We start from the raw sequence: 25,759 nt of genomic DNA on the forward strand, positions 1-25,759 counted from the left end.
TGTAGACAGAATGACACTTTCAAAGCATGAAAATGATACAGTATAAGATCGTTATCCATTCACAATATGGATTATTGACTGATGTGTCACTGAAATATTTTGACAAGAATTCTAGAATGACACTCCAAATTTCAGCAGTTTCCACTCTTGGTTGTCATTTTCCACTCCCAAGTAATTTCATGTATTAGGGGGTGAACGATCAGATTGTGCTGTTGTCTAGGTTTTTTTGATGTTTCCGAGTTTTGTACAATTTGATCAGCGAGTCAACATGATATTCACTCATTCACTGTGGGCCAATTTAATGTAGTTGTCTCTAACAGTTTGGCACTTCCTTTGAACCTCCAATGAAAAAAAAGAAGTTAATATGATGGATGACACAGGATTTCAGTAATAACAGAACATTTAAGTACACTCAACACAAAGCGTCTCATCCCTCTCATGTTCAAGGTTATAGCCTGGGAAGCATTAGCGTGTTACGTGGCTGGCTAGATATTTCAAAGTCATCTAAAGAAATACTGACATTGTCAAAACAGTGACAATCTTTCTTTGTTTCTGTTCCCACCCTCCCACCTCCCCTTGCAGAGGTATTTTATCATGCGGCTGGTATGCTTAGAAGGTCATTGACAATGCTGGATGTGAAAGAGCAGAGGAAAGCAAAAGGTAGACGGGTGGCAGAGAAGGGGTGGCGGGGGTGGGGGTGTGATTGATTGGCAGCAGTACCCTGTGAAAGGAGCTGGAGAAAAGGCTATTGATTTTCTGCGAGTGCATTCTCGGAGCTAATAATTGGGTCTAATGAACAGCTTTCAGCAGATCCACCTGACCTTGGGCTGACTGCAAAGGGAGTATAGGACTCTATTAGCAGACGTATCAGCATCATCACAAGCCCTTCCTGGAGCCACTTTCAGGAACACTGATGATTAAATCTAAAGACTCTCGTCTGGGATTCACAGTCCCGTACTTGACCTACCTCGCCTGGCTGAGTTCAACGTGTGATATAAAAAGGACAAAATGTTTAAATAAATATAAAAACTTTTTTTATCAAAAACCAAATACACTGCAAACGACACTGTACCTTTCCTAAACTTGGTAAACACTGGCATAATTACGCACTGAGAGACATTCATAATTCACTTCTTTCAATTCAGATTGATTTTGCTGGATAGAATACTGACCACACAAAATGAAACTCTTCTCCTGGTGACTCAATAAGACCCCGGCTGCCCATCCGTCCTGCCCTTCCTGAGTGCCCCATGACCATTACAGAGTTAAGCTGCTGACTGACCTCCTCCTTCGCCTGCACACAGGCCTTGGCCGGCGCTCTCTGGGCGCGGAGGGCTGGAGACGGAGGCTCCTCCTTGACCTTCTGACCCACATTCCTCGTCGGAGCCCTGGGCTCCGGAGCGGCGCTGGCAGCCGGCTCGGCCTTGGCACGCTGCGCTGGCATGGCCGTGGCGGGCACTCCCCTGGCAACCACCACGGGCTTGGCGCTCTGCTCGGCCCTGCTGATGGGCCTCACCTGCGCGGCCGGTGCCGGAGTCGGCCGGGAGACGTCCTTGCGGACGTGCTCGGGAGGCCCTGTCCCTGAGAGGCCGGGGAAGTGCGGACGGGGTTGCCTCTGGGCTTGGGGCTGGGGTTCGGGTTGGGGTTGGGGTTGGGGCTGGGTAGGTGCAGCTTCAGCAGGAGCAGGAGCAGTTACCATAGTAAAGCTAGGAGAGACCTGGGGCAATCAGATAGATTAGAGGTGTAGGTTTCAGTTTTGCGGTACATTCTGTGTGGATCACCTTCATTTGCATGCAGATGAATGAAGAACTGTAAAGCACCCAGCATAACCGTCAAATAGACCATAACCACTTATACACAACAATGGACACTCAGGAACCAGAACATTTGGCAGTTCACCACTAATAGACAATGTCATTTGTGAGTATGTGTCCATTTGGCAGACAGAGAGAGAGAGAGACAGAGAGAGAGAGATAAATAAATCATCACTCCTCTGTGCCTAATTCAGGCAGTGTGAAGAAAGGGGCAGGCACTGCAGGGGGTTTTGTGATTGGACAGATAGGGGCAGAAGGCAAACTGGGGGTGTGGTTTGGTGCTGTTGCCGTGGCAGCTGGTCTGGAGTATGGTGACAAAGGTGTTGATCTGGCAGCAGCTGGTGATTCAGCGCTAGCCGCTGAGGCACAGTGACAGGCTACAACTGTCCTTTAAGCATCTGTAAAAGACCTAACACCACACTCATGTCTAATCTACCGCAATCTAGTTGAACCGAAATCGAGTACATTCTCCATGCACTTTCTCCGCAGAATTGGGAATTCATCTCCACATATAATGATTCAATTTCTTTATATACTTACAAAATATATCTGCCCAGTTTTTCTGCATTCGTACTTTAAATGATAGCATGACGGGTCATTTTAACATGAACTGACTAGTCGTTATGGGTTTGTTGAAAAGCGGAGGGATTTAGATTTAGGCCCATTTGATTCACAGGGATTTCTTAACCACTAGAGGGCAGTCAAGCCTCTGAGTACCCCACTCTCATTAGACGTCATCAGTGTGGCAAGCCTGATCTGAGGCATGGTCACAATGCCATCCAAAACACGTCAATGTGATGACTACATTGTACAAAGTATGTAAGTAAGTAAGGCTAAGAGAATGGTTTTGTGGTAAAGTAAAAAAAATGTCAACAAAAACATACTACAAACAACACAGATAATGACATAAATGTGTGACTTCATATGTATATGTGGGATCTATATGAAGACTGCATGGTATGTGCGCATGTATGTGAGTGCAGCAATGAGCACCTTAGACCTGGCTGGATGTACGGACACACAGGGAGTGGCTGGAGGCTGGTCTGTGGTGGGGGTGCAGGGCCGAGGCGACGGCTGACCCTGGAGCAGGAGGGGCCTGGAGAGGTGTGGCCCTGAGTTAAACACAACCGGCACCTTATGGGGAGGAGGTAGAGGTAACCAGGACTTCAGGGGCTCCCTGCGACCTCCCGGTGGCTGCTCCATCCCTGCCGTTATCTCCTGTTCTCTCCCAGGCCCCGGCTCCAGCTCCAGCTCCAGCTCCAGCCCTTGGCCCTGCTGTGGCCATGGCTCAGTCCTGGGCCTTGGTGGGGATGGGGGTGGTGGCCGCTTGCAAGCCTGGAGAGGGAACCTGGGATTACAGTCCAGTGGACGAGGGCAGCGCCACTGATCAAGCATATGCTGTCCAGGGACCTGGGGCTCTTTGAAGGGAGGGGAGGGGGGGAGAGGAAAGAAGAGAGGGGGGGGGGCAGACAAAAAGAGAGGAAGTGAGCATGTGGTGCCATATTGCCACATTTCGGCTGATCTGATGTGACATCTCAACTTCTGCTTACACCTTGGGCAGCCTGGCTGCTTCCAGCGGGGGCTTGGGGAGAAGCCATACCTTGAGCGCCCCCACAATATGCCGGCGTGGCTAACCGTGCGCGCCCTATAATTCTATGTACATAACGTTTGCTGTGAAGGTGTATGCAGAACACTTCCCTGGGTGCAGTAGGGCATCCCATCCTAATGTTCCCTTCCCCGTATCAAACGGCAGGGCTGGCGTGAGGTGCTCCCCCGCTGTGGCGGGGGGGGCCTTATGTATTTTTGATAGGGGGGCTCACCGCTGCAGCTCCGCTCCTTTGGGGGAGCCTGTCCCCTCCAGGGCTCGGCATGCTGGGATCCCGGGGGCTGGGGGAAGCGAGGCGGCCCCGATGCAGCGGCTCCCTTAGGATATAGAACGTGAGTGAGCATGTGTGTGTGCACCCAACACACACACACACACACACACACACACACACACACACACACACACACACACACACACACACACACACACACACACACACACACACACACACACACACACACACACACACACACACACCAGCACACACACACACACACACACACACACACACACACACACCCAGCACACACACACACACCCAGCACACACCCAGCACACACACACACACACACACACACACACACACACACACACACACACCCAGCACACACACACACACACACACACACACGCACACACACACACCCAGCACACACACACACACACACACACACACACACACACACACACACACACACACACACACACACACACACACACACACACACACACACCCAGCGCACACACACACACACACACACACACACACACACACTTAACAAGAAAAAGACACAACAAAGTTTAAAAGACAGACAGATACTCACATACACAAAGGGCTTGTAAACATGCCACACAGGGAATAAATCCTCAGATGAGAGTACACACACACACACACACACACACACACACACACACACACACACACACACACACACACACACACACACACACACACACACACACACACACACACACACACACACACACACACACACACACACACAAAGGACTGGCAGAAATATAGACACAACAGCATCCTTTCATTCAGAATTCTTGAAGATACAAATAATCACACCTTCTATTACTTTCACTAGTCATCTTTAAACAAAACAACAGCTAATTCTCAAATGTTCATTTAATTACTAATTATGTTAATAGATAAGTGGATGCTGTGTGAACTGAATCCTAAATCTCACATCATATTTGTAATTCCACTGGCAGGTTTTATAGATTATAACAAAAATCTAACATGTCATAGTTCTTAACATGTAACCCTAACATATACATATATACACATATGGGCACCGAGACATGCGTGACGACACACACACACATCAAGACATGCAAGCACACACACACACACACACCAAGACATGCAAGCACACACACACACACACCGAGACATGCAAGCTCACACAAACACATACCCCATGATCTGATTTTTCCACAAAATAAATAAATAAATAAATAAAAAATAATAAATAATTTCTGCTTTCACCATTCCCCTCCTGACATCCATGTTGGCTTACAAATGAACCTTCCATCACTGTGCGCCGCACTTACAGCTTCCTACCTGCCGTTAATTACCCGATTCCTATCATCCCCAATCAACATTCGAAATGAAAATTGATTACTTCTCCTCCCTCTTCACTGCGAGGAGAGCAAAAAGCCTGGCTGACCCAAACAGAAAGTTAATCAGCGCCTCTATGCAACAGAGAGTAAATGGAAGAGTGAGAAGGAATAACTGCCCCATTGTATGCTTAATCAGTTCCCCTACTCCGAGAGGTCGCAGTCAGTCCCCGGTAGGATTTAATTAAAAGAACGCCACAATGCGCTGGGGTGGCTTGTGCGAGTTTGATAACCGCGCGCGCGCGTGTGTGTCCATTCACTGGCCTGGCGTGGGCTGGGTAGAGGGGAGACAGAGGAAACGAGAGAACCAAAAAAAAAAAACATGGAGAAAGAAATAGATTGGGAGGGGTGGGGGGGCTGGAGAGAGAGTGGGGGAGAAGGAAGCGAGAGAGAGAGAGAGAGAGAGAGAAAAAAAGAGAGAGAGAGAGAGAGAGAGAGAGAGAGTGGGGGAGAAGGAAGTGAGAGAAAGACAGAAAAAGAGAGAGAGAGAGAAAAAGAGGGAGAGAGAGAGAGAGAGAGAGAGAGAGAGAGAGAGAGGGAGAGGGAGACAGAAATGAGAGTGAGTGAAAGAGGGGGGAAAGCCATTCAGCAGTGGCTGCATTATGCCTCTAGGCTGGGTTGGGGAGTTGACTGTGCCAGACTGAATTGACAGCACAACAGAGGCACGTTTCATTAAAGCCACCTTCACTTCTGCCCAGCTCTGTGTTTTGGGTCAGCTCAGATATGAGAGCTCGTGCCGATATAAGGCACGGGATGCAGCGGTGGGGCTTCATGAAAAGACAATCCTACTGGGACACTGAGACCAGCAGAGATGGACTCCGCTAAACCCCTCAGCTAACCGCTCAGACAACACAAACATGCTCCATGCATTCATTTCTGCAAAATGAATAAATCCTATTTTGTAGTGAACGTTCTTTGTGAAAAGTAATTACAGGTCCTTTTCATGCCTTGGAAGGTGAAAAATTATTCTAATCAATACAGAAATGTAATGATATGCCACCCTCTTCATTATGCTCACCTCAGGGCCTTTTCATGATAAGTGGGGGAAAAATTGGCTGCCAGTTTTCCTCACCTTGCCTACGACACAGCAGTAGTGCCAAATACCAATACTGCAAACTAGTGAAGCACCCACCACACCCACACACACACACACACACACACACACAGACACAGACACACCATTATCTGAGTCCAGCACAATCAGAGCTGTCATTTACTGCAAACAAACAGCAGGCGGTGCATTCTGTGTCGCAATTAATGGAATTAATGAGATCATTCACTGGAGGCAATCCATCCATTTCAATTTGGTGAAATCCTCAAAGCTGCTTTTTTTCCTCCTTTCTATTTTTTTTTTTTTTTTTTTTTAAATGAACTTCCCAATGACGGGCAGGATTAATATTTAAACACCCCCCCACCCCCACCCCCCCACTCTCTCGCGGTCCCCCTCACGGAAAATATTCCGTAAACACAGGCTGCAGATGGGACCCCGCATGTACGATTACTGTGTGATTGTATGATAATGGTATGATAATCGTGATTAATCAGATGCCCACTGGCAAACGAAAGTTTCTGGGGGGCATTTTGTCACCTGCATTCTAAATGGCATTTTACCCCGGCGCCGGCCCGAGATGCGCTGCGATTGGCTGAACGGGGGCGCGACAGGGATTTGCAGCCGTCTCCTCTCTGCTGCGCCTCGACGAGTGAGACGGCAACACAACAAAATGATAAACACCAGCCAGAGCCGGCGAGCCCCTGGACTCACCGTGCATAAACGGCCTGGCAAACATGTGGCGGGGAACAGGGGAGAGTTTGGAGGAGTGAATTGATGGGGGCTGACACGCGGGCCGGGCAGTGGCTTTGACACGGCGACCCCGAGACGACCCCGAGAGCAACCCAATTTTCTGCCTCCTTTTCAGGAAGAGCCCCCCCTCGCCAGCAGATGTCAATCAGGCACACACATCCCAAAGAAAGAGGGTCAAGGCAAAGCACATTTTGGAAATTTCTGATGCCCGTGGTTGACAAATCAATGATTTCAGCTTGAAAATACATTTGGACGGACGTGACACTCAGCCCATAGCACTCTGTCGGGAGGATGCAGCAACACACTTCTCATTGGAACAAAATAAGCAAAAGAGTAAGAGACAAATCATTTCGTTCCCAGCCTTTCATCATTATATATGAAGAATGAATGCATCTAGGTTAAAAACTGTGTTTCAGTTAGCTGTGCCAAATTCACATCCTCCATCCTCCAGTGCAGCCCCCCCCCACACACCCCACGCCCCACATCTAAATGAAATAAACATAAGTGCCTAAAGCTGCTATCAAACATTTCCAGTTGTGCTGGGACACACATCAATGTTTACACATTTCCAAACAGTGTTTAGCCAGGGCAGGGATGGTTAATAGCTATATGAAACACACATACACACACACACACACACACACATCCCCTCCTCCTTCTCTCCTTTTGTGTGGATGCGCGCACACGTGCACACACACACACACACACACACACACACACACACACACACACACACACACACAGAAAGAGAGAGCAGCTGCTACTCACAGAGAGGCACTGGGGAGCCACAGCAGGCTTGGCCTGGCTTTGTGCAGACATCAAGGGCACTGCAATGAGAGGAAGGAGCCCATTAACCATCTCTCTATGATACAAACACACACACCAAAACAAGTGTGCTAACATGTAAGACAACTCACATAACTTCTGACAAGCTAGCCAGCTTTTGAATCCACCTAAAAAGGGGACAATAAGATAGAGAGACCAAAAGAATCTAAAAGAATATGAAGTACATGTCAAATTTGACTGTCACATTCATAAATGCAATAGTTTTACACGAGTGCTCCAGTTTTTTTTTTTTATCTGTCAATTTCCTTTAAAAATATAAAATAAAATGACTGCTATTCCATGTACAAACCCTCAGTTTCTTTCATCTGATGAATAGTTCTAAAGTCATAAATGGCCCATCAACATCAGAACAACACTCTACTCGAGGACAGAGCGCTTTGAACTAATGGAAGTTAAGAGAAACCTGTATTAGCATGTGTGTGGTGTAGCCCCAGTGCAATCAATCGAAGCAAATGAATGCCTAGAGAGGACTGTTCCTAAAACCACAGGTCCCAATGGTGGAGCCCTACCCTGATGACTTGGCTGGGCGAAGCTCGGTGGCTGGTTGAAGAATCGCTGCTGAGGGGGCCTGGGGCGTTGATAGCTCGGTGGCGGTGGTGGTGGTGGTGGCTGAAGGAGCAGAAACAAACATCGAAAAATGTGTGAACGAGCTGAAAAGCTTACGGAGAAGACGGAATAAGGCCCTCTTCCATGAAGCAGAGGTGTAGTGTAGTGACGTTCCTATCAGAGCAGGGGAGCGGAGTGAACAGGGGAGTGGAGACAGGAGTGGCCTGTTCGAGGCGGGAATGTTGCGCCTTTATTCCGCCTCGCCATTCTGTATAAAAGATAATAACATGGAATGGGGGATAATTTTGTTCCACCACAGAGCCGGATTTGACGTTAGTGTGAAAGGGAGAGCCGGCATGGTGGGATAGTAGTGTGATGCAGCCTAGCAGCTAACCAAAACGAAGCAAGACTACTGTGTTGTCAGAACACATGAATCCGACATGATGAGCATAAACATGTTGTACATGATGCACACAAACTTGAGTCTGAACAAAGCTATAAATGTGCACAGCTTGCAAGAGCCTGCCAAGACTAAGTTCACCTGTTATTGTTTTTGAAAATGACAGGTAGGGTAGTTTTTTTCTGAGACGGTTGTTACCGGCGCAACTTTAATGCATTCAAGCCAAATGCAAATGACTCACCAGTGGATTTTCCTATCTACTGGGTATCAATAATTATCTACAACTTTTTTCTAGTTAATTTTGACACTCTGCCCCTTCATGCAGCTTCTCACACATTTAAAAAAGGTTTTTAACCTTTGATATAGTCACAGCCTCGGTTAGGTTCATCGCCATATTGATAACGATGTCAAAATGATTAAATGACACTCCTCACTGAAGCCAGGGTTTTTGTTCTCTCTCGGAGTTGAGTTTTCTCTGAGTGCCGTTCTAGTGCAATTTTCCAAGTTCAAAATATCCGAGTTCCAAGTGGTCTAGAAACGCAGCATTATAGACACTATGTTAAACATCCCGCCTCTGCTCTTGGAATGCCGGCATGCTGTCTAAAAACACACAATTGCAGCATTACAGCATTATGCCGCCTTTGATTGATTCAGTGTAAACAAGCAAAGCCGGCATAATGAGGGGTCTTCTTCTTCTTCTTCTTCTTCTTCTTAATGGCAATACGGTGGGATCTCTGTTTAAGAGGGGCTAGGGTGCACAGCGAGAGAGGGGGCTGGAAAGAGCCTGCAATGTTAGCATCTAAACACAAACACAGGTGGCAAAGCCATTGAATGGGCAATGGGCCAATGCCACGCCGGGCCAATGCCATGCCGGGCCAACAGGCCTGCCCAGCAGCTTGTCCAATACGCTGTTGGTGGAGGGTCTGAGAGAAGGACATTCACTGCTGGGACAAGGGTACCGTGCACCTTGGTAGCGCTCAGACAAAGATGGCTATTTCCACAGAATGAAAAGGAAAAAAAGGCAAAGCATCATAATGAGAACCTCACACACTGTGTGTGTGTGTGTGTGTGTGTGTGTGTGTGTGTGTGTGTGTGTGAGTGTGAGAGAGAGAGAGAGAGAAAGAAAGAAAGAGAGGGGGGGACAGAGAAAGCGAGAGAGAGAGTGAGAGAGAGAGAGACAGAGATAATGCGGGGGTAGGGGGCCTTCCACTCCTTGCCTGTCTAAGTGCATGAATGGAAAGACCAGAGGAGAAGACAGGGAGATGGAGTGGAGTGCTTCAACACTACCTCCATGCTACTTACCCACGCACCACTCACTATGCTCTTATTGCCCTGATCCTATTTTAAATCTGATTGACTTTCAATTGTCTTTAGGTGCCAATATTCTTTCTGTGTTTTTGGCTTCTTTTTCTAGTATATTCTCAGGATGTTTCCAACGTCCTTTCCTACCTGTCCAACAGTGTTTTTTGAGGACTGATTAGTACTGACCATTTTTCTGTTTCTTTAACCTCAAGCCAACATGATGCTCCGAAATATACTTTTAAGACAGCGTAACCGGACGGACGGACGGCTTCGACGGACTTGTGAACATTTATGGTTCTCCGACGGTCCAAAACTACTTAGGTGGTTGTATTTTTACATAAAGTTGTTTGTTTGACGATTTTTTTAAAGTTACAGAGAAATAGACACTGAGCAATGTAAAAACCCTGTTATTGTAACTGAAAAATACGTCTGAGGGGATTTGCGAGGTGTCTGAGCCAGCTATCTAATGTTAGCATGCTACTACGCACAAGGTAAACAGCAATTTAAAAGTTGTTTGTTTGACTTTTTTTTGCTTAGATTTTTTTTAAGTTACCGTGAAATAGACACTGTGCAATGTAAAAACCCCGTTATTGTAACTGAAAAATACGTCTGAGGGGATTTGCGAGGTGTCTGAGCCAGCTATCTAATGTTAGCATGCTACTACCCACAAGGTAAACAGCAACGGATTGACGTTGACGGACAGTTAAAAAATCTGGGAGATGCACGTCAGGCCACAAAGAGGTGCTCAGAGAGGGTTTGCAACGACGGAGAGGGCTCTCCGTGTCTCTGTGTCTGCGTAAACGGACGACCATAAATTGGGCTTTACTGTTTAAAGGCCCCGTCACACCATAACGTTCTGGTCAACGTTCTATGACGTTAGAGGAAACGTTGGTAATCGTCCATGGTCGCTGGTACAGCACCAGAAGAGCGTTGTGTGAAAGCTGGTGAAGGCTGTAATCGTCAGTAATCGTCGGTGATCGGCGGAGAACGCTGGTCCGAATTTTTTTTTTTGAACATGCACAAAAGTTCTCATGGAGACCAGCGTTCTTCAACGTTTAATTTAAATGCTGGAGAACTTTCGTGGAACGTTTTATTAACGTTGCACGCGTTTGGCTATCGTTGTCAGTCGTTGGGTAGGGTAGACTGAGTACAGTTGATGCACCCGAAATAACTTATGTGCCAGCAATCCTGAGACGTGATTTTTAGTTTGGACATGCCTACTAACGTCCTCTTTGATCCCGGGAAATTTGAGCACCTAACCCATCTCTCGTACAAAGATATCAGCGAAAGTTTTTTCACCAAGGGAAGATCTTGATTTTATCATGTCCCTTCTACAATTAATATGTTATCAACCATATGTGATCAACAAACGCAACTTACATCATTGCAAACGTTATTCTGTGCACTATAAATCTACATATTCCATGCTATCATGTCATGCAAGGTCATTGCATAATCTAGCGAAAAGCGGAGTGGAGGGTATATTTGCTTGCTTGAGCCCAGCATGAAGTAGATGTACTGAACTTGAACATAGCTGAGCACTGTTATAGCTGGTGTTGTTCCATGGCAGATGGATATGATATGAAGACTCTTGTGACATGGACAATGTGTGTGGATGTGTTGATGTTTTCTAATAATAAACATTGAGAAACACAAATTCAGTGTCAAATTTAAATCATGTATTTTAATAACATAAAACCCCAGGAATAACGCCCGTTATTTCGTAAATCACAGTAATAATAACAGTAAACCTGCGTCCAAAGACATTGCTAGTGAAAGAGGCTTTGTATTCTTCTTACTTTCAGCAGCATTTATCATCTTCTTACTTGCAGCAGCGCTAGTAGCAGACACGTCAGCACACGTTTGTCGCGCACCAGTGACACGTCACTTGGTCGCTGTAACATGCTCCTCATGCATGAGGCCCACGCTAGTAGTCATGCGTCAGTCCTACGCTATTCTTTCGTTAGTCACACGCCAGATGTGTCCACCTCGCCCTAGAATGCTCGAAATTGAACAATCAGAAAGTTCAGAGAACGTTGACCAGAACGTTATGGTGTGACGGGGCCTTTAGGTCAATGGTTCATTAATATGGTAGCCGAACACTTCGAGAAAAGACGAGTTTTTTTTTAAGCAGTCTAAAACCTAACCAAGCCATACCAGAGAACGCACATAGACTCCTTTCAAAAGAGACACTCCTGTTTAGGAGATTTAAAAGATCAAATAAACCAACAACTTAAAGACTACCTGAGATCTAATGCACAGGGGGCACATGTATGTAGTCAACAGGTTTACCGTGAGATCAGAGCCGGGGCCTGTCGCCGTCACAAGCCGTGGTGGAGATGAAGATGTCTCCCTGCCACCCACGCCTGTTAGCCCGGCCCCTGTCGCTCTGGCACAGGCAGGCAGCCACATGCCTCGCGCCTCTCACAGAATGCAAATGCGCCGCGCGCGTGTGTGTGTGTGTGCGAGACACAGACGCATAATTTACTCTTGTTTCACCTTCGCCTGACCTGCTAAATTAGCAATTACAGCACCTCTCAAGTCCCCGCCGCACGGCTCAGTCACCATTAGGGGCCGAGGCAGGAGATTGATTTCTTTCTGCCGTCATTCAATTAGACAGCCCGCACGCCAGCGCTGTTTATCGCCAATGAAATGGCTCACTTCAGGTTTTTTAGTTTTATTTTGGTGTAAGTGTGTCTCATTCATAGCTCCACACACTGAAGTTTCTTAATTGAGAAGTTTTGATTTGGGTTTTATATTCGTTGTTTTTTTTTAATAAGACACATCATCCCCACAGTGGAATTACATGCTCCAAGAAAGATTGAATTCTAATCACGAAAAAAGACGGCGCAGTATGCTAAATCCAAGGGAAAACACAAAACTAATTTCACGTAATGCGCTTCAAACAGACAACTGCCAAGCTATTTGCTATAATCCATATATCAACAGAGATAAGCGTGAATGAAAAGAATGGGGGGTAATTGACGTTCCCCTAAGCAAACTCCCATGGCTTCCACAAGGACGGAGGAGGTAAAGGACAGAGGAAAAGACCATCACACACAAACTCACAGGATGCTGCCAGCACAAACAATACGGTGGTGGGGGGATTGGGAGGAGCAGATGTCGAAAAAGAACCCAATTTTTATTTCCTTTACTTTCACAAAACTAGTGGCCGTCGACAACATGCGTTTTTACCTGCACACTTGGGCGCTGGGTTGGGTGCGGAGGTCTTGCCTCAAAACCCCTCTGATTTCCTCTCACTTCCATTCTAGAGGACTGCTCTCTGCCTCCAGCACCTCCTCTTCCCCAGGCAGCGTCAGAGGCAGCGGGCCGGTTCGCAGGCTGCTTGGCTCCAGTTTTACAATCCTTTAGAGCTGCGTTTATCTCCCCTGAAAGCTCTGGAGCACAACATTTTGAAAAGCATGAAGATTGTCTGGAGTGAAAAAAAAACAGAAAGGACAGGACAAGAAACTAACTCACCACATAACATAGGTGTGCAGTTTAAAGGCGAACTCAGTCATTTTTTAACCTGGGCCTTATCTGTTTGGGTCAAAATTTGTACCGGAGTGAAATGGTTCCCCTTTAATATTAAGACATTATACTGTAGCTAATTTCAACTGGTGTAGTAAGAACACCACTCAACGGTCAGTGTTTCCCCTATGTTTACAGCTTTGGGGGGGGGGGGGGCTGCGGCACGGTGCACGGTGCGCGGCGCGGCGCGGCGTGGCATGGCCACCGACACAAACGCTTCAAGGAATCATGGTGTTCATGTGTTTCTTTTAATGACAGCAGTCAATATAACAACTAAACATCGGAACATGTCTTTTTATGACAATTATCCACAAAATGTGCAGCTTTTGTCGCTGCAGTGGTGTATCTTTTTGGGATTCTGGAAGAACATTTTTTGAGATATTTGTGGCCTAAAATTCCTGATTTCGCAGGAGCTTTTCCAAAAAGTTGCGATGAAAGTTTTTATTTTTAGGTTTTTGTTGCAATGAAATTGGCGAAACAAGTGAAAGTTGCGATAAAAAGTTGTGAATTGTCCTCTTTGTAATTATAATTGAGTTATTTGTTGAAAAATAATTGATTAATAAACAAACATTAATTCATCAAGAACAAAACGATTGAGAAATGGTCCTCTTAATAACCTCACCAATATGCCAAACAAAAGATTACCAGGACTACAAAAATGTAGCAAAATAGGCTTTACTTATCCACAACGAAGTGCACATGTTGGCATTACAAAAGGACCAGTACGACTGAATAAAATGTTATGAATGTCTCAGCCTTCATATGACGAAAAAAAAAACAGCCTGTGTCACTATGATCTGTCTCGTCATCTGACGTCCTGCCTGTGTTTCTGCCGTTCTCATTGCTTATCAATCTGTTTTGCTATCCTTGTTTATTTATTTTATCCGTATAGGTGTTGATGTCTGTTCAATTTCATATATTAGTTTAAAGTCGTCCAATTTCAAGTCATCCATTCTTCAACACTAGCTGCTACCTTGTCTTCAAACAGAAAGTAACGTTAAATCTCCATGGCAACAGCTCTTGAGGGTTTGGCAAATAATCGGATTTATTGCTTCCTTCATTATTCACAGCAAAATGAATAATTTTCGTTACATTTCATAGATTTATTACCATACTCTATGTAAAAAGGGCCACGCACAACTCGCAGAAAATGATAAAAAATGGAAGCCAGATCTATTTCTGAATTTTCGGTGCGGACATTCTGTAGGATACGTACGTTCTGTTTCCACGTCTGTTGTAGCCATTCTCATTGGGCCTCATTGTCGACCCTACCTAGGAAAAGATCTCTGCCGGATTCATGAACGCCTGGATATTAGTTTTTTAAAGCTTAAAAGTGTCCGTAGCTGTGCACTGATTCTTAAGCCCAATTCTGTCCGCTGGTGGGAGCGTGCTCACCTGTGTGTGCGCACACGTGTCTGTGTGTGTGTGTTTGTGCGCATCGCGGCGGAACTCTGCCATGCGTGATACAGAGAGCAGAGAATTGTAAACGCGCGACCATGTAGAGACAGAAATTACATGCCGTCGTGTAAATAAGATAAATAACATAAGGCTATTTATTTAGTTTAATAAAAGAACAAGCTATAGACCTGTTCTATAGGAAAGGTAACCTTAAATTACTTCCGTTGTGATCTGGCGCTTTATAGAAAATAAAATTTAACAAAATTAACTTGACCTTCCAGGGGGGGCGGGGGGTGCCGTTGGGGGGGCGGGGCGCCCCCCTAATATAACGGTAGGGGAAACACTGACGGTCAAAGCAAATTATCATAAGCTTACAGCTTAATTGAACGGCTCCTACCACTCTGCTCGCTAGAATAGACAGCATAGGGATAAGGCTTCCACAGTTCCTCACTTTAGCTTAGAAAGATTGGATGTGAAAATGTATAAAACAACACATCAAATTATGCAGCTTGATCAGCTATTCTCCCCTTCCTCTATGAATCAGCAATTACTTCCTTCAGACCAAATGTCAGGACTCATTTCACTAGTCCCGCTAACAGCATGCTTTCAGATGACATCTCCAATCAGCAAGTATGGGGCCATTCTCTCCAGTGGCAATAAACTGTCACTTACAGTCACAAGTTGTGACACAATAGAAATTTCCAGCCTTAAGCTGAAATGAGAAATTGTCTTGGCTAAATGTTTTCAGCAGGATGAGCTCTTGCAATTTACAGAGGCTGCCTTTGCTTACATTTCTTACTTTAAAAAAAAAAAAAAAGAAAAGAAAAGATAACTGAAGCAAGAGAAAAAAAACATCCAATGTATTTTGTTGTCACCATCTGAACCTGGTTTACCTAACGTGTCTGGGATGTTTCTTCTGTGACGGGCTCCATCTGACAAGCGCACCACCATCATGCCCTCCTTCCTTTCACTCTTAAAACGGGAATGACAGGGCTGCTCATCATCATCGTCCTCCTCCTCATTGGATTCCTCCTCCTCCTCCTCCCAGCACTCCTGAAGGGGGGAAAAGGAGTGTTTTCACCTCTGTGACTCCCAAACTAGCCAACCTGGAATCAGCGCTGACAGAAAACGAATTGCTCTAAAATAATAACAGTAGGCCTAATAATAATCTTGATTCAGACACTCTCGCATTCCACCGGTTTTAACTCTCCCGACTGTGAATGATGAACCTTCCCCCAAATAGACACCCCCTCCCCTCCCCTCTTCTCCCCTTCCACAAACAGGCCCTCCTCCCTCTGTGCCCTTTGTGTCCAGACACAATCAAAGGCGCCACAGATGGAGACTAACGCACTCTGCACCGCGTCTGCCATGGCTCGTGTGTGTGTGTGTGTTTGTTTGTTTGTCTGTGTGTGTCTGTGTGTGTGTGTGTGCGTGCATGTGTGTGAGTCTATCAATGGGGCAGACGCCATCTGCACGGCAGCCACTCGTCATGGCTCCGTCTCTGGCCACACAGGCCCTGAACTGCTAGATGAAGAGGTGTGTCGCGGGCGACAGGAGAGAATAATTAACCGAGGGCACAAGATGGCAGGGTGAGCCTTAAGGGCTCACATCAGCCAATCACATGAAATCAATCAGAAAAGATCCATGAAGGTGAAAAGCCTCTCATGTGGTAACCAGTCAATTCTGAATCAAAGCAAAAATACAGATGACTCTCCTTCATGAGTCTCTAAACTGAAACAATCTGCCCATTTTGCCTTACTTCAAAAAAACATTAATTTTGAGAACATTTTGAACCTGGCAATGAATTGATTGCCACCGACAATATGTAAGACAGAGGTAAACTGAACTTTCCCTGGACAGGGAAGCAATTCATTTGAGTCTTTTCAGGGCAAATAACAATTATTAATACCCCAGGAGGCCAATAACCAGATTCATCTATATGGGGCTCATTTACAAAGAATATACAAATGCATGTCAACTTCACTCCATCAGAGTTCTAAAGCCCACTAGCCCGTTTGGGGCATCTCAAAAGAGGATTTATTTTAAAAATGGTCCACAATTGATGTACTGACTAATAATAATAAAAAAAAAAAAACAAGATCAGTACCTTTGTGGTTTCAGTTATGAGGGATGCCTCAAGGTCAGAATGCTCTTTGATCTCGATGACCTGGGACACATTCATGACAACAAAGCCCATATTTACCCAAAACATGAGGACAAACAGACACACATTATGTCAAAGTAAATGTGGATAACAAGCGTCTTATGTACAGCCTTTAGGAGTAATGCTGCTTCATAGAGACAACACCACTGATGGGCGTCTGTCAATCAACTCACAGCACTGTTGGTCCATTCATTTGTTTTGTTTTTCTTGTTTAATAATGAAAACCAGTAATAACGAAATAGCGCATGGACAGGATTCATTTCAAGTGTCGGCTGTTGTTATGTTTTCTGTCAATGACGGTTCTCAGATGAGATTTCCATCATGTTATCAGGCTATCTCCTCCTGCTGCAAAAGCAGCTCCTCCTCATAGTGCCACACTGAACACATCCTTTGCATACAACCAAATCAAACAACATAGCCCAGCCAAAACAATAGATATCAATCATGGATTCACCTCTGAAGTGAACAAATGTGTACACATTAAAAAAATGGAGGCACTGTCTCTGTGTCACTATGAAGCATCTGTGCCCTGAACTGTTGACCTAAACTCCTCATCACAAGCCGAATGACAGCTTAGGTCATGTCTTGATCCTGGTGATCATTTGCCATGAGTCACACCCTTCACACAGATCAATCACATCTGACATATCATCCCCAAAATCTCTGGGTTGACCTCTCTTTCTGCAGCTCACTCCATAAGGACAGAAGAACAGGCAATGAAAAAAAGGCATCAATTACCTGCACCGTATCTAAGCCTCATGGGTATCTTTTTAAAAAGGTCAATAATCTTTTCACCTGAGCATAACCGTTATCAGATCTGGCCTAATCCTAGATAGCGGGCTCTCACAATATCCTGCTCTGATAATTGGCAGCGCATCGCTCCAGTGACACAAAAGTGTTGCATTTTCCACTGGGAAACGGGGCTCAAGGTCAGAGCTCGTGGCTCACCCTACGACACAGGAGCAATCCAGCGCTGCCAAACAAGCTGTCAGCACAAACTTTGTCAGGGCGCAGATAAATAAACTGTCAGGGTGCGATAATGGATCTAATTTCACCTCTCCATCACCCACCCCCCCTTCCCCACCTGCCTCCCTCCCTCTCCCCCTCTCTCTCTCTCTTTCACGCTCACACACACACACACTCTCTCTCTCTTTCACACTCACACACTCTCACTCTCTCTCTCTCTCTCACACACACACACACACTCTCTCTCTCTCTCTTTCTCTCTCTCTCTCTCTCTCCCTCTACCACCCGCTTCCCAATGGGACCAGAGGAGATTTAAAATCGCTCCTCCCACCCCCACCCCCTGGAAAAGAAGACAACAATGTTATCTTGTGAGCGGAGATACACCACCGCCTCTGTGTGGACTTACTTGAAATTCATCATCGAACGGTTCATTGATTTCCACGTCCACGGCCTCATCCTCGCTCTCCTGGTCTCCGGCGGAGCTTCCTAGCTCTTCGGCCTCTGTGACACCAGCAGTGCAGCTGCGGACCCTCTTCCCATCTTGACCAGAGATATTCTTACCTTGTGGTCCTTGACGCCCCTTGAGGTCAACCACTGTCTCTTTCTCTGGCGAGAGGGGAGATTCTCTGATGGTTTCTCTAACGATTTCTTCTTGGGAGTTACATGGTGTCTTTAGATGACTGGTAATTTGGCTGCTGTCTACTGTATCATGGTAGCTGTGGAAGAACATCACAAAAGGGGACAACTTAGTTCAGAGCATGAGCTTAACACTACATTTCTGCCAATGTGAACCTGAAGCTGGCAAAAACAGAAACAATATTGACTAAAGGCCATCATCGTTGCACTGCGTCTGATGCTCCGCTTATCATAGCACTCCCGAGTCTAGCCACGTAATCCTTGTTTGTCAGGGAGTAAAGACAGCAAGATAAGGGCATTTAGAAATAACACACCCATCACGGGTGATGCGTCTCGGCAGTGTTTGCTCAGCATAGAGCCCTTGTTCTGCTCAGAGAGCTCGGCACGGAGAGGACATCGGCAGGTAGTGGAAGAGTTCATCTCACCTCATAATTTGCTCCTCCTCATCACTTTGCAAAAGGTCATCGCTCAGATCTTCATCCGGCACGTCAGACATGTTCTGTAGAATAATACACAAAAATGGGCTTGCCAAATGCCTTCACAGATAAAGATAACTACGTTCACTTAGCATTTTCACACAGATGGACTTTTTGTACCACAATAATCTTATAACATCCATCACATTATCTTACAAAATATTCAATTGCACTGGTTTGAACAATATACCCAAGTGAAACATTCACACTTAAGTAAGGCCTTGTTACACTCCCTAAATACAAATATTCATGATATGATTTAACTACTAGAACACCACTTGAGATGCTCTGAGCTTGTATATGGATCCTTCTGGTTTGATATCAAGGCTATGATATCATTTACAGACATTGTGGTTCCCTCCATTTCTTCTACCATAACTACAGTGTATCTCTTCAATGGGCCGCACAACCCTTTTTGTCTATGAAACACACTGCCACTGTGCCTCAGGACATAGTTAGTAGACCATATGAAGTTACCAGTGGGAAAAGCAGGGCACTTTCCCCTGTGAAGAGACCACCTGTCACAAGCCCTGGGCACAACTTCACCTCAGCTTTGTGGCAAATATTTGCAATCATTTGATTACCAAACAGCTATTCACTGTAGACCTCAGGAACCATCATGAAACAAACATACATTTCAGTAACAGATGAAGATGAGGCTGTGGTCCTTAATCTTCATCAGTGTTAACCTCTCTGAAATGATTGAGAAGGTAAAGTATGCAATAACACTTTTACAAAAATATGATTATTTCCATGTATGAGCCAACCGTACCTTTCTGGTGTCTGAAGACACATCATCAAGTAGGCACACATCCAAATCACTTAAGGGGAAACAGATACCGGGACACTTAATCATTTCACTGTGCTGTGCTTTCAAATTAAAGAGAATACATTCTCAAATCTGATCAATTGAGTGCTGAATACAACATGGCCTGTGTATATCTCTTTAAATGAAGTTCAAAGAGCTTTACACTTTTTTTTATTCCTCAGATATGTCTTTGCAGCATAAAATGATTTGGCCTGCATGTGAACAAAACACTGTTTCATCGGCATAAATAATACCCAACATATAAGTGAATGTCTTTGCTCCTTTGACACAAATGAATGACCTTCAGTAAAAGGTCAATCTTATATTACATCAGGAAATGATGCATCTGTCTATATAGAGGAAGAGGTATGACATGTCTGTCCTTTCACAGGGAACTCCAGACATACGATGCTAACATTAGCTTACCTGTCCAAGTCTTCATCTTGACTCCTCCTGGGAGACTGCTCTACACCAAGCTTGTAACGTACATCTGACTCATTATCTGCAGGTGGGGGGGGGGGGGTAAAGGCCAAACTCGTGTAAGGAGACAGAGAAGCTGACCATTATACTAAAGCAATGATAAAGGAACATATGGCGCATCTTTGCTTCAAGAAACCACTCTGTAAACTGAGGGATGAATAAGCAGCTAATGGTTCAAAGCAAAAGAAACATTTCTTACGTATGACCCCTTTAGCCTAACTAAAACATGCAAAGGTATCCAGCTAATGTGATAAAACTGCCAACACAAAATGTGGAAAGAAATGTGTCCATAAAGATGTCGACTACATGTCCTTTGCTACATCAAAACATTGGCTATTCATGCCATGTTGGCAAAAATGTAACTCGTAATGGCACAAGATCACGGTACTATCCGGGTGTAGTCAGACAATACAAGATATGTTGGATTATGGATTGGTGCTAATAACATAACCAAAATATAACCTAGAAACTCGTGGCACATTGAGCAACGATTTATATGAACTTTGTGAAACGTCAGATTTTAAGAAAAGTGCATTCAGTAGGCCTCCTCCATTACATTTGGATGACCTATATTGTGGACGATTAGCTGCAGCCTGGTTAGGCTGACTGTTAAACCTTAACGTTAGCCATCTAACGCTACGTCACATTGATTATGTATTTTAGCTAGCTAGCCAACTAAAGGATCATTGGAACCATTTAGAAGGATGCATGTTTGCACGTTCACGCTATGCAACTTCAGTTAGTTGTCTGACATAAGAGACTTGAATGCCAAATTAAAGAAATCAAAGCCTAGTAAAAATAACAAGGTTAATAGTCATTCCCACACACCCCTTTTTGCCTCGATCAAAACATAGCTAGCCAACTGGCTAACTTTTCTTGACACAGCGTTCCAATGACACTAATTCAAACTTCAAAGTCCTTTAACTATTTTAAATTTAACATTACCTTGAAAATCGGAGGCCATAACACAACTGCAGTTTACTAAACCTGATAATTGTGCAACACTGTCCACCTAACAAACTACTCAGAGTTTGCAATCTAGCTCACTATATTCCCTCTTACTGAAAGATTTGACCGTGTGTGAGAATTTTGAGGGATTATGGGAAATTGATAAATGTGAGAAATCCCGAATGATACCAACATGTGGACGATTTTAACAGATCAGAAGTATACGCCTACTGTTTCATGGGGAGTACAATTTGAATAAAAAAATTAAAGAACAATTGACACCAGCAAACTGGAAAACTCAATGGCAGCCTTATCTGTTGCAGCAATTGGTAGAGGGGAAAAGCTGCTCCTCACCTTGACTCAACTGCTTTTCTGTTCCACCAGTAAGTGCAGCCTGTCAAAGGCAGGTCTGGTCTACACATAGGGCTGGTCCCTACATACATCAATCAGGACTGGATTGAGATTAGATTATCCAGGTAAGGCTTTTTTTATTTGTGTATAAATCTTTTCTTAAACCACCTTGTTTATCATGTATTAGGCCTGTGATTGATTTGAACATAGCCTCAGTTGACAGAAAATGGTATCATCCTAACATGTTATAATCTCAGTGGTTAATGTAATTTCTCTTTAAGGGGGTTGGTATTTTCACAGAGATGAGGGGGAACATGTGATGATATGTAATGGTTATCAGCGAGTACAGTCTCTTTCCACTGTCTATGGGTACAATGCTGCGCAGTGAGTAAACCTCACTCCCTGACACCTTAACATGCTGGCGACAGCCGTGGACAACCGACCCCCATGGTACTAGCACGCCTGCCTCCCATGCTTGGTTCCCATGCTAGCATCTGTCACTAGAACGTCTCTTAAAGAGGACCCATTATACTCATTTTCAATTTTCCTAATTTTATTTTTGGGGTCTTCTAGAACAGATTTGAATGTTCCAAAAACCCGTGATTTTCCCTCATACTGTACATCTCTATTCACCCTCTGTCTGAAACACTCTGTTACAGCACCTGTTTTAAGACCCCCCCTCCCCCCACCGAATGACCCCAGTGTGCTCTGACTTGCCATCTAGGCAGGCAGTAAAGATTGTGTTATGAGATTGTGTCATCTTGTAACAAAGAAAAAGGGTTGGAATTCCGACAAGGTGTTTCAGGCAGCTGAGAAAAGTGGGGTTTTTTTTGTGGGAGAGAGTTCCTCCTCACATGTCTGTTGGGCTTTGTAACTTTGCAGATCATTTACATGCACAGAAAGCTATATAACACACCAAAGGAAAGGGAAAAAAGGTCAAGTATTTTAATTCCTCTTTAAGGTGTCAGGGAGTGAGGTTTACTCATTGTACAGCACTTTACCCTCCGTGACACTCACTCCCATCCGTGTCACGGTACCAATGTAACCTTCGTTGTGTAGACAAGCACACTCCCCAACACCTTTAAGAGCCTTCTTGCTAGCATGCCCACCTCCCAAGCCTGAGGATGCGAGTTCGAGTCTGGTGCAGGACTGTGCTTTTCTACACATAAGGGGATAGCCTGTTTCACAAAACAGAATTTACAGTATCTTGATAATTTCACCTGGTAAACCCAAACTGCATCATGTTCCACACACTTTTCTACTTACCCACACTAGCATTACTCGGGTTACCCAAGCCTACTGTACCACCTGGGATTGCAGACACACATATGTTGTGTATCCACTGGTGATTCTACGAAATGTACAGCATCCAGATTAGGACACCATTTTGGAAACCGTGTGCGTTGCTTGACATACAGTGTGCCTATAGAAAGAAAGTGAGTATTTAAGAGGGTATCTCTGACTTCTTGTGAAACTAAGTAGCTTTAAATGCACGTTGGAAGTAATGGTCGATTTGCCATCAGACATGCATTATCATGCCTTGTCATGCCTCAGGTTGCTATCTTAATGAAGGTAGAGCAAAACCATGCTTGTGCACTGGTATAGGCACACTGTTGCACTGGGTTGGTGATCACTGATAGGTGAAAATTCACACTCAAGTTATCTCAGGACTCCGGATCAGTATATTTATTCAATATCAATTGGAATCGGGCTCACTCACAGCACAAGGATGAAAGTGAAGCAATTTCACTAACATCGCACAGGGTTTATATACTTAGGATTTATTGAATTGATCTAACTCTGTATCTTACTCTGACGCCATAAATCTTTCTAACGTCAGGGAGAATAGCCACGCTCGACTAAAAGTCCCTTTGTGTCATCCAAACTACTGAGATGCAAGAATGTCAGTTTTGCGCAGGGTTGAACAAGCACAGTTTGACCCTTCTTTACCTCTGAGCTCACCCAAACATAGACAAGAGGTTCCGTCACTTACGCATGTAGATCTTACACGTATGCAGACTAAGTGGCGCCAGTACCTATAATCAAAGTTACACACACACACACAGGAACACAGAAAAGCCATGTTCCTGCTTACATAAGCACATGATTCATACAAAGTCTTTATCAATACAAGGCACTTGATTAATATATTCTTAAGTCATTAACAGTGTTTGGAAATGATCTCCATCAATCAGGTATGGGTATGTCTGCCCTGACTATGCTGACGTAAAGTGTGCCTAGTGGGCCATGAGTGAGAGTCAGGTGCAGTCTAGAGAGGTGGACAGTTCTTCAGCTCTTCTGCAGCTAGACTGGACAACTCAATGAGATGACTGAGCCGAGCAAACCAGCACGCATGCCAGTGATCACTCACTGTTCATTCACCTGCCATAGGTCGTGTTAGCAGTGTCCATGATGAGAGGGGATACACCCACCATGTTAAATATTGTGTTGTCTGAGAATGTCAAGGTCAAGCACGTGTAAATCAAGAAATCTACAAGGATCTGAAGGTCTGCGTACAGTGTTTTGCAAAATAAGTAAAAAGTGTAGCCAAAAGCATCTCAGCTCTTTGTTCTTGCATTCGCCATACTATAGTCAGCATACAAGACAATCAAATTATTAATGTATGCCCATTATGTACTCACTAGAATACAACTGCCATGTCATACATGCTAAGTTCTCGATAGACTACATGAGCTCCATGGGACAAAAGCTTACATTAGAAATTGGAAATACACAGAGGAAAGAAAGAGAGTGAACTCATTAGTTGGAATGAGGTAAAAATGCTGGGAATACAGGAAAATCAAAACAAATCAGGCAGGGAACAGCTGTTAGTCAGTACCTGTGGCCTGTCACATTTAAATTGGCTTTTCATGCAGCAGAGGCGAGAAGACTTCAGGCAAAGAGCTTGAGGTGCATGGTGGGCTGTATACTGACAACCAAGACGCGTAAGAGTTGACTATACTCATTTTTTACTCAAACAGGACGGGTGTGTATAATGTGTCGCCTCACAGCCTCAAAACAAAAACGTCAATCTGTTATAATGACATGTAAATGTCATCCACATTCAGGTAAATGTTATCTAAGTTTGGGTAGATATTTTGCCAGAGCAATACACTGTAGCAATGTAACTGTTTAGTACCCATCCTAAAAAAGATGTATTGTACTTTTCTGTTACTCTGGGCTCAGATGTGCTGCAATTATTGTTTTTGTTCTCTGGAAACTTTTCTGTGGGAGTTTGACCAATTAGTTCATGTAGATATAATATGATATGTAATGACAGAATCTCAACGATGAGTCAAATTTCATGGCTTGCTAGTTGAGTATATTCAGAGACTGTGTGATGTGTTTTTTGATTGTACCATCTCTTAATTCCAGTAATTGTTGATTCTATCCACCCATCAGTTAACAGTTTGTTATTGTCTGTTGTCACTGTCAGTAAAAAGTTTTATTCATTTTATAGTATTTGTCAGATCCTCATATCTGCAGGTCTAGTGATATCATGTGATCTGCACTTCTAGTAGTTGTCTCTTGTTGTTAGACACAACAACAATTATTTCCACAGAAAACTCCTCAAGGTTGTATTTTAATTGACAGTCATTACCTGGATGCATAGTTTTTGTACAAACCCCTATGAGAGGGAAGGAAAAACCTAATCTGACTAGTTCGTTTGTCATCTAAAAATAAATTAGAAGTGCAATAATGACACCAATGCAGAGTGCAGTCATTTTTTCTCATATTTGTTCCCTCTAATGGTGAAGTCTGCAACTGCATGGTTTACTAGTCAAGGAAGTCTGATGTGTAGGCTAGGCTACATGATTTGTAAATGTATTCCCTAAGGCATGGCTGAATGTCAAGTTAGGCCCTCTAGTCAAAATGCTGACTAAAATGCTGATTTACACGTGCAACAATGTATAATTGTTTAAATGAGGTAATAGCCCATGTGATTTTACTGTCTATGGATGTTTTCTTCCGGGGGGTTCGGCGCAATTCGTTTAACGACTTCATTGGACGCGTGTGTTTCTGCCCATATCCCATTGGCGTATACAGTTGTCACTCA

At 44.5% G+C, this 25,759-nt stretch overlaps 1 protein-coding gene across 2 annotated transcripts in view; it reads right to left on the reverse strand.

The window, feature by feature from the left end:
- rbm33b (RNA binding motif protein 33b) overlaps window positions 1-21,490 on the reverse strand; it is a 28,885-nt gene extending 7,395 nt beyond the window's left edge. The window contains exons 1-13 of one of the 2 annotated variants that reach the window (XM_031563345.2): window positions 21,349-21,490; window positions 20,350-20,425; window positions 19,888-19,936; window positions 19,065-19,138; window positions 18,410-18,719; window positions 16,981-17,040; window positions 15,767-15,926; window positions 13,140-13,342; window positions 8,206-8,305; window positions 7,619-7,677; window positions 3,635-3,737; window positions 2,808-3,232; window positions 1,283-1,717 (exon numbers count right to left, since the gene is read on the reverse strand). In XM_031563345.2, coding sequence (XP_031419205.1) covers window positions 1,283-1,717; window positions 2,808-3,232; window positions 3,635-3,737; window positions 7,619-7,677; window positions 8,206-8,305; window positions 13,140-13,342; window positions 15,767-15,926; window positions 16,981-17,040; window positions 18,410-18,719; window positions 19,065-19,138; window positions 19,888-19,936; window positions 20,350-20,425; window positions 21,349-21,367 — 2,073 coding nt within the window. In that variant the 5' untranslated portion in view covers window positions 21,368-21,490. The remainder of the gene's footprint in view (window positions 1-1,282; window positions 1,718-2,807; window positions 3,233-3,634; window positions 3,738-7,618; window positions 7,678-8,205; window positions 8,306-13,139; window positions 13,343-15,766; window positions 15,927-16,980; window positions 17,041-18,409; window positions 18,720-19,064; window positions 19,139-19,887; window positions 19,937-20,349; window positions 20,426-21,348) is intronic. The other variant, XM_031563346.2, reaches the window with a different exon arrangement.
- Between the last annotated feature and the right edge of the window lie 4,269 nt (window positions 21,491-25,759).

The sequence above is a fragment of the Clupea harengus genome, chromosome 25 (genome assembly GCF_900700415.2).
Source record: "Clupea harengus chromosome 25, Ch_v2.0.2, whole genome shotgun sequence".
NCBI classification, from domain to species: Eukaryota; Metazoa; Chordata; class Actinopteri; order Clupeiformes; family Clupeidae; genus Clupea; species Clupea harengus.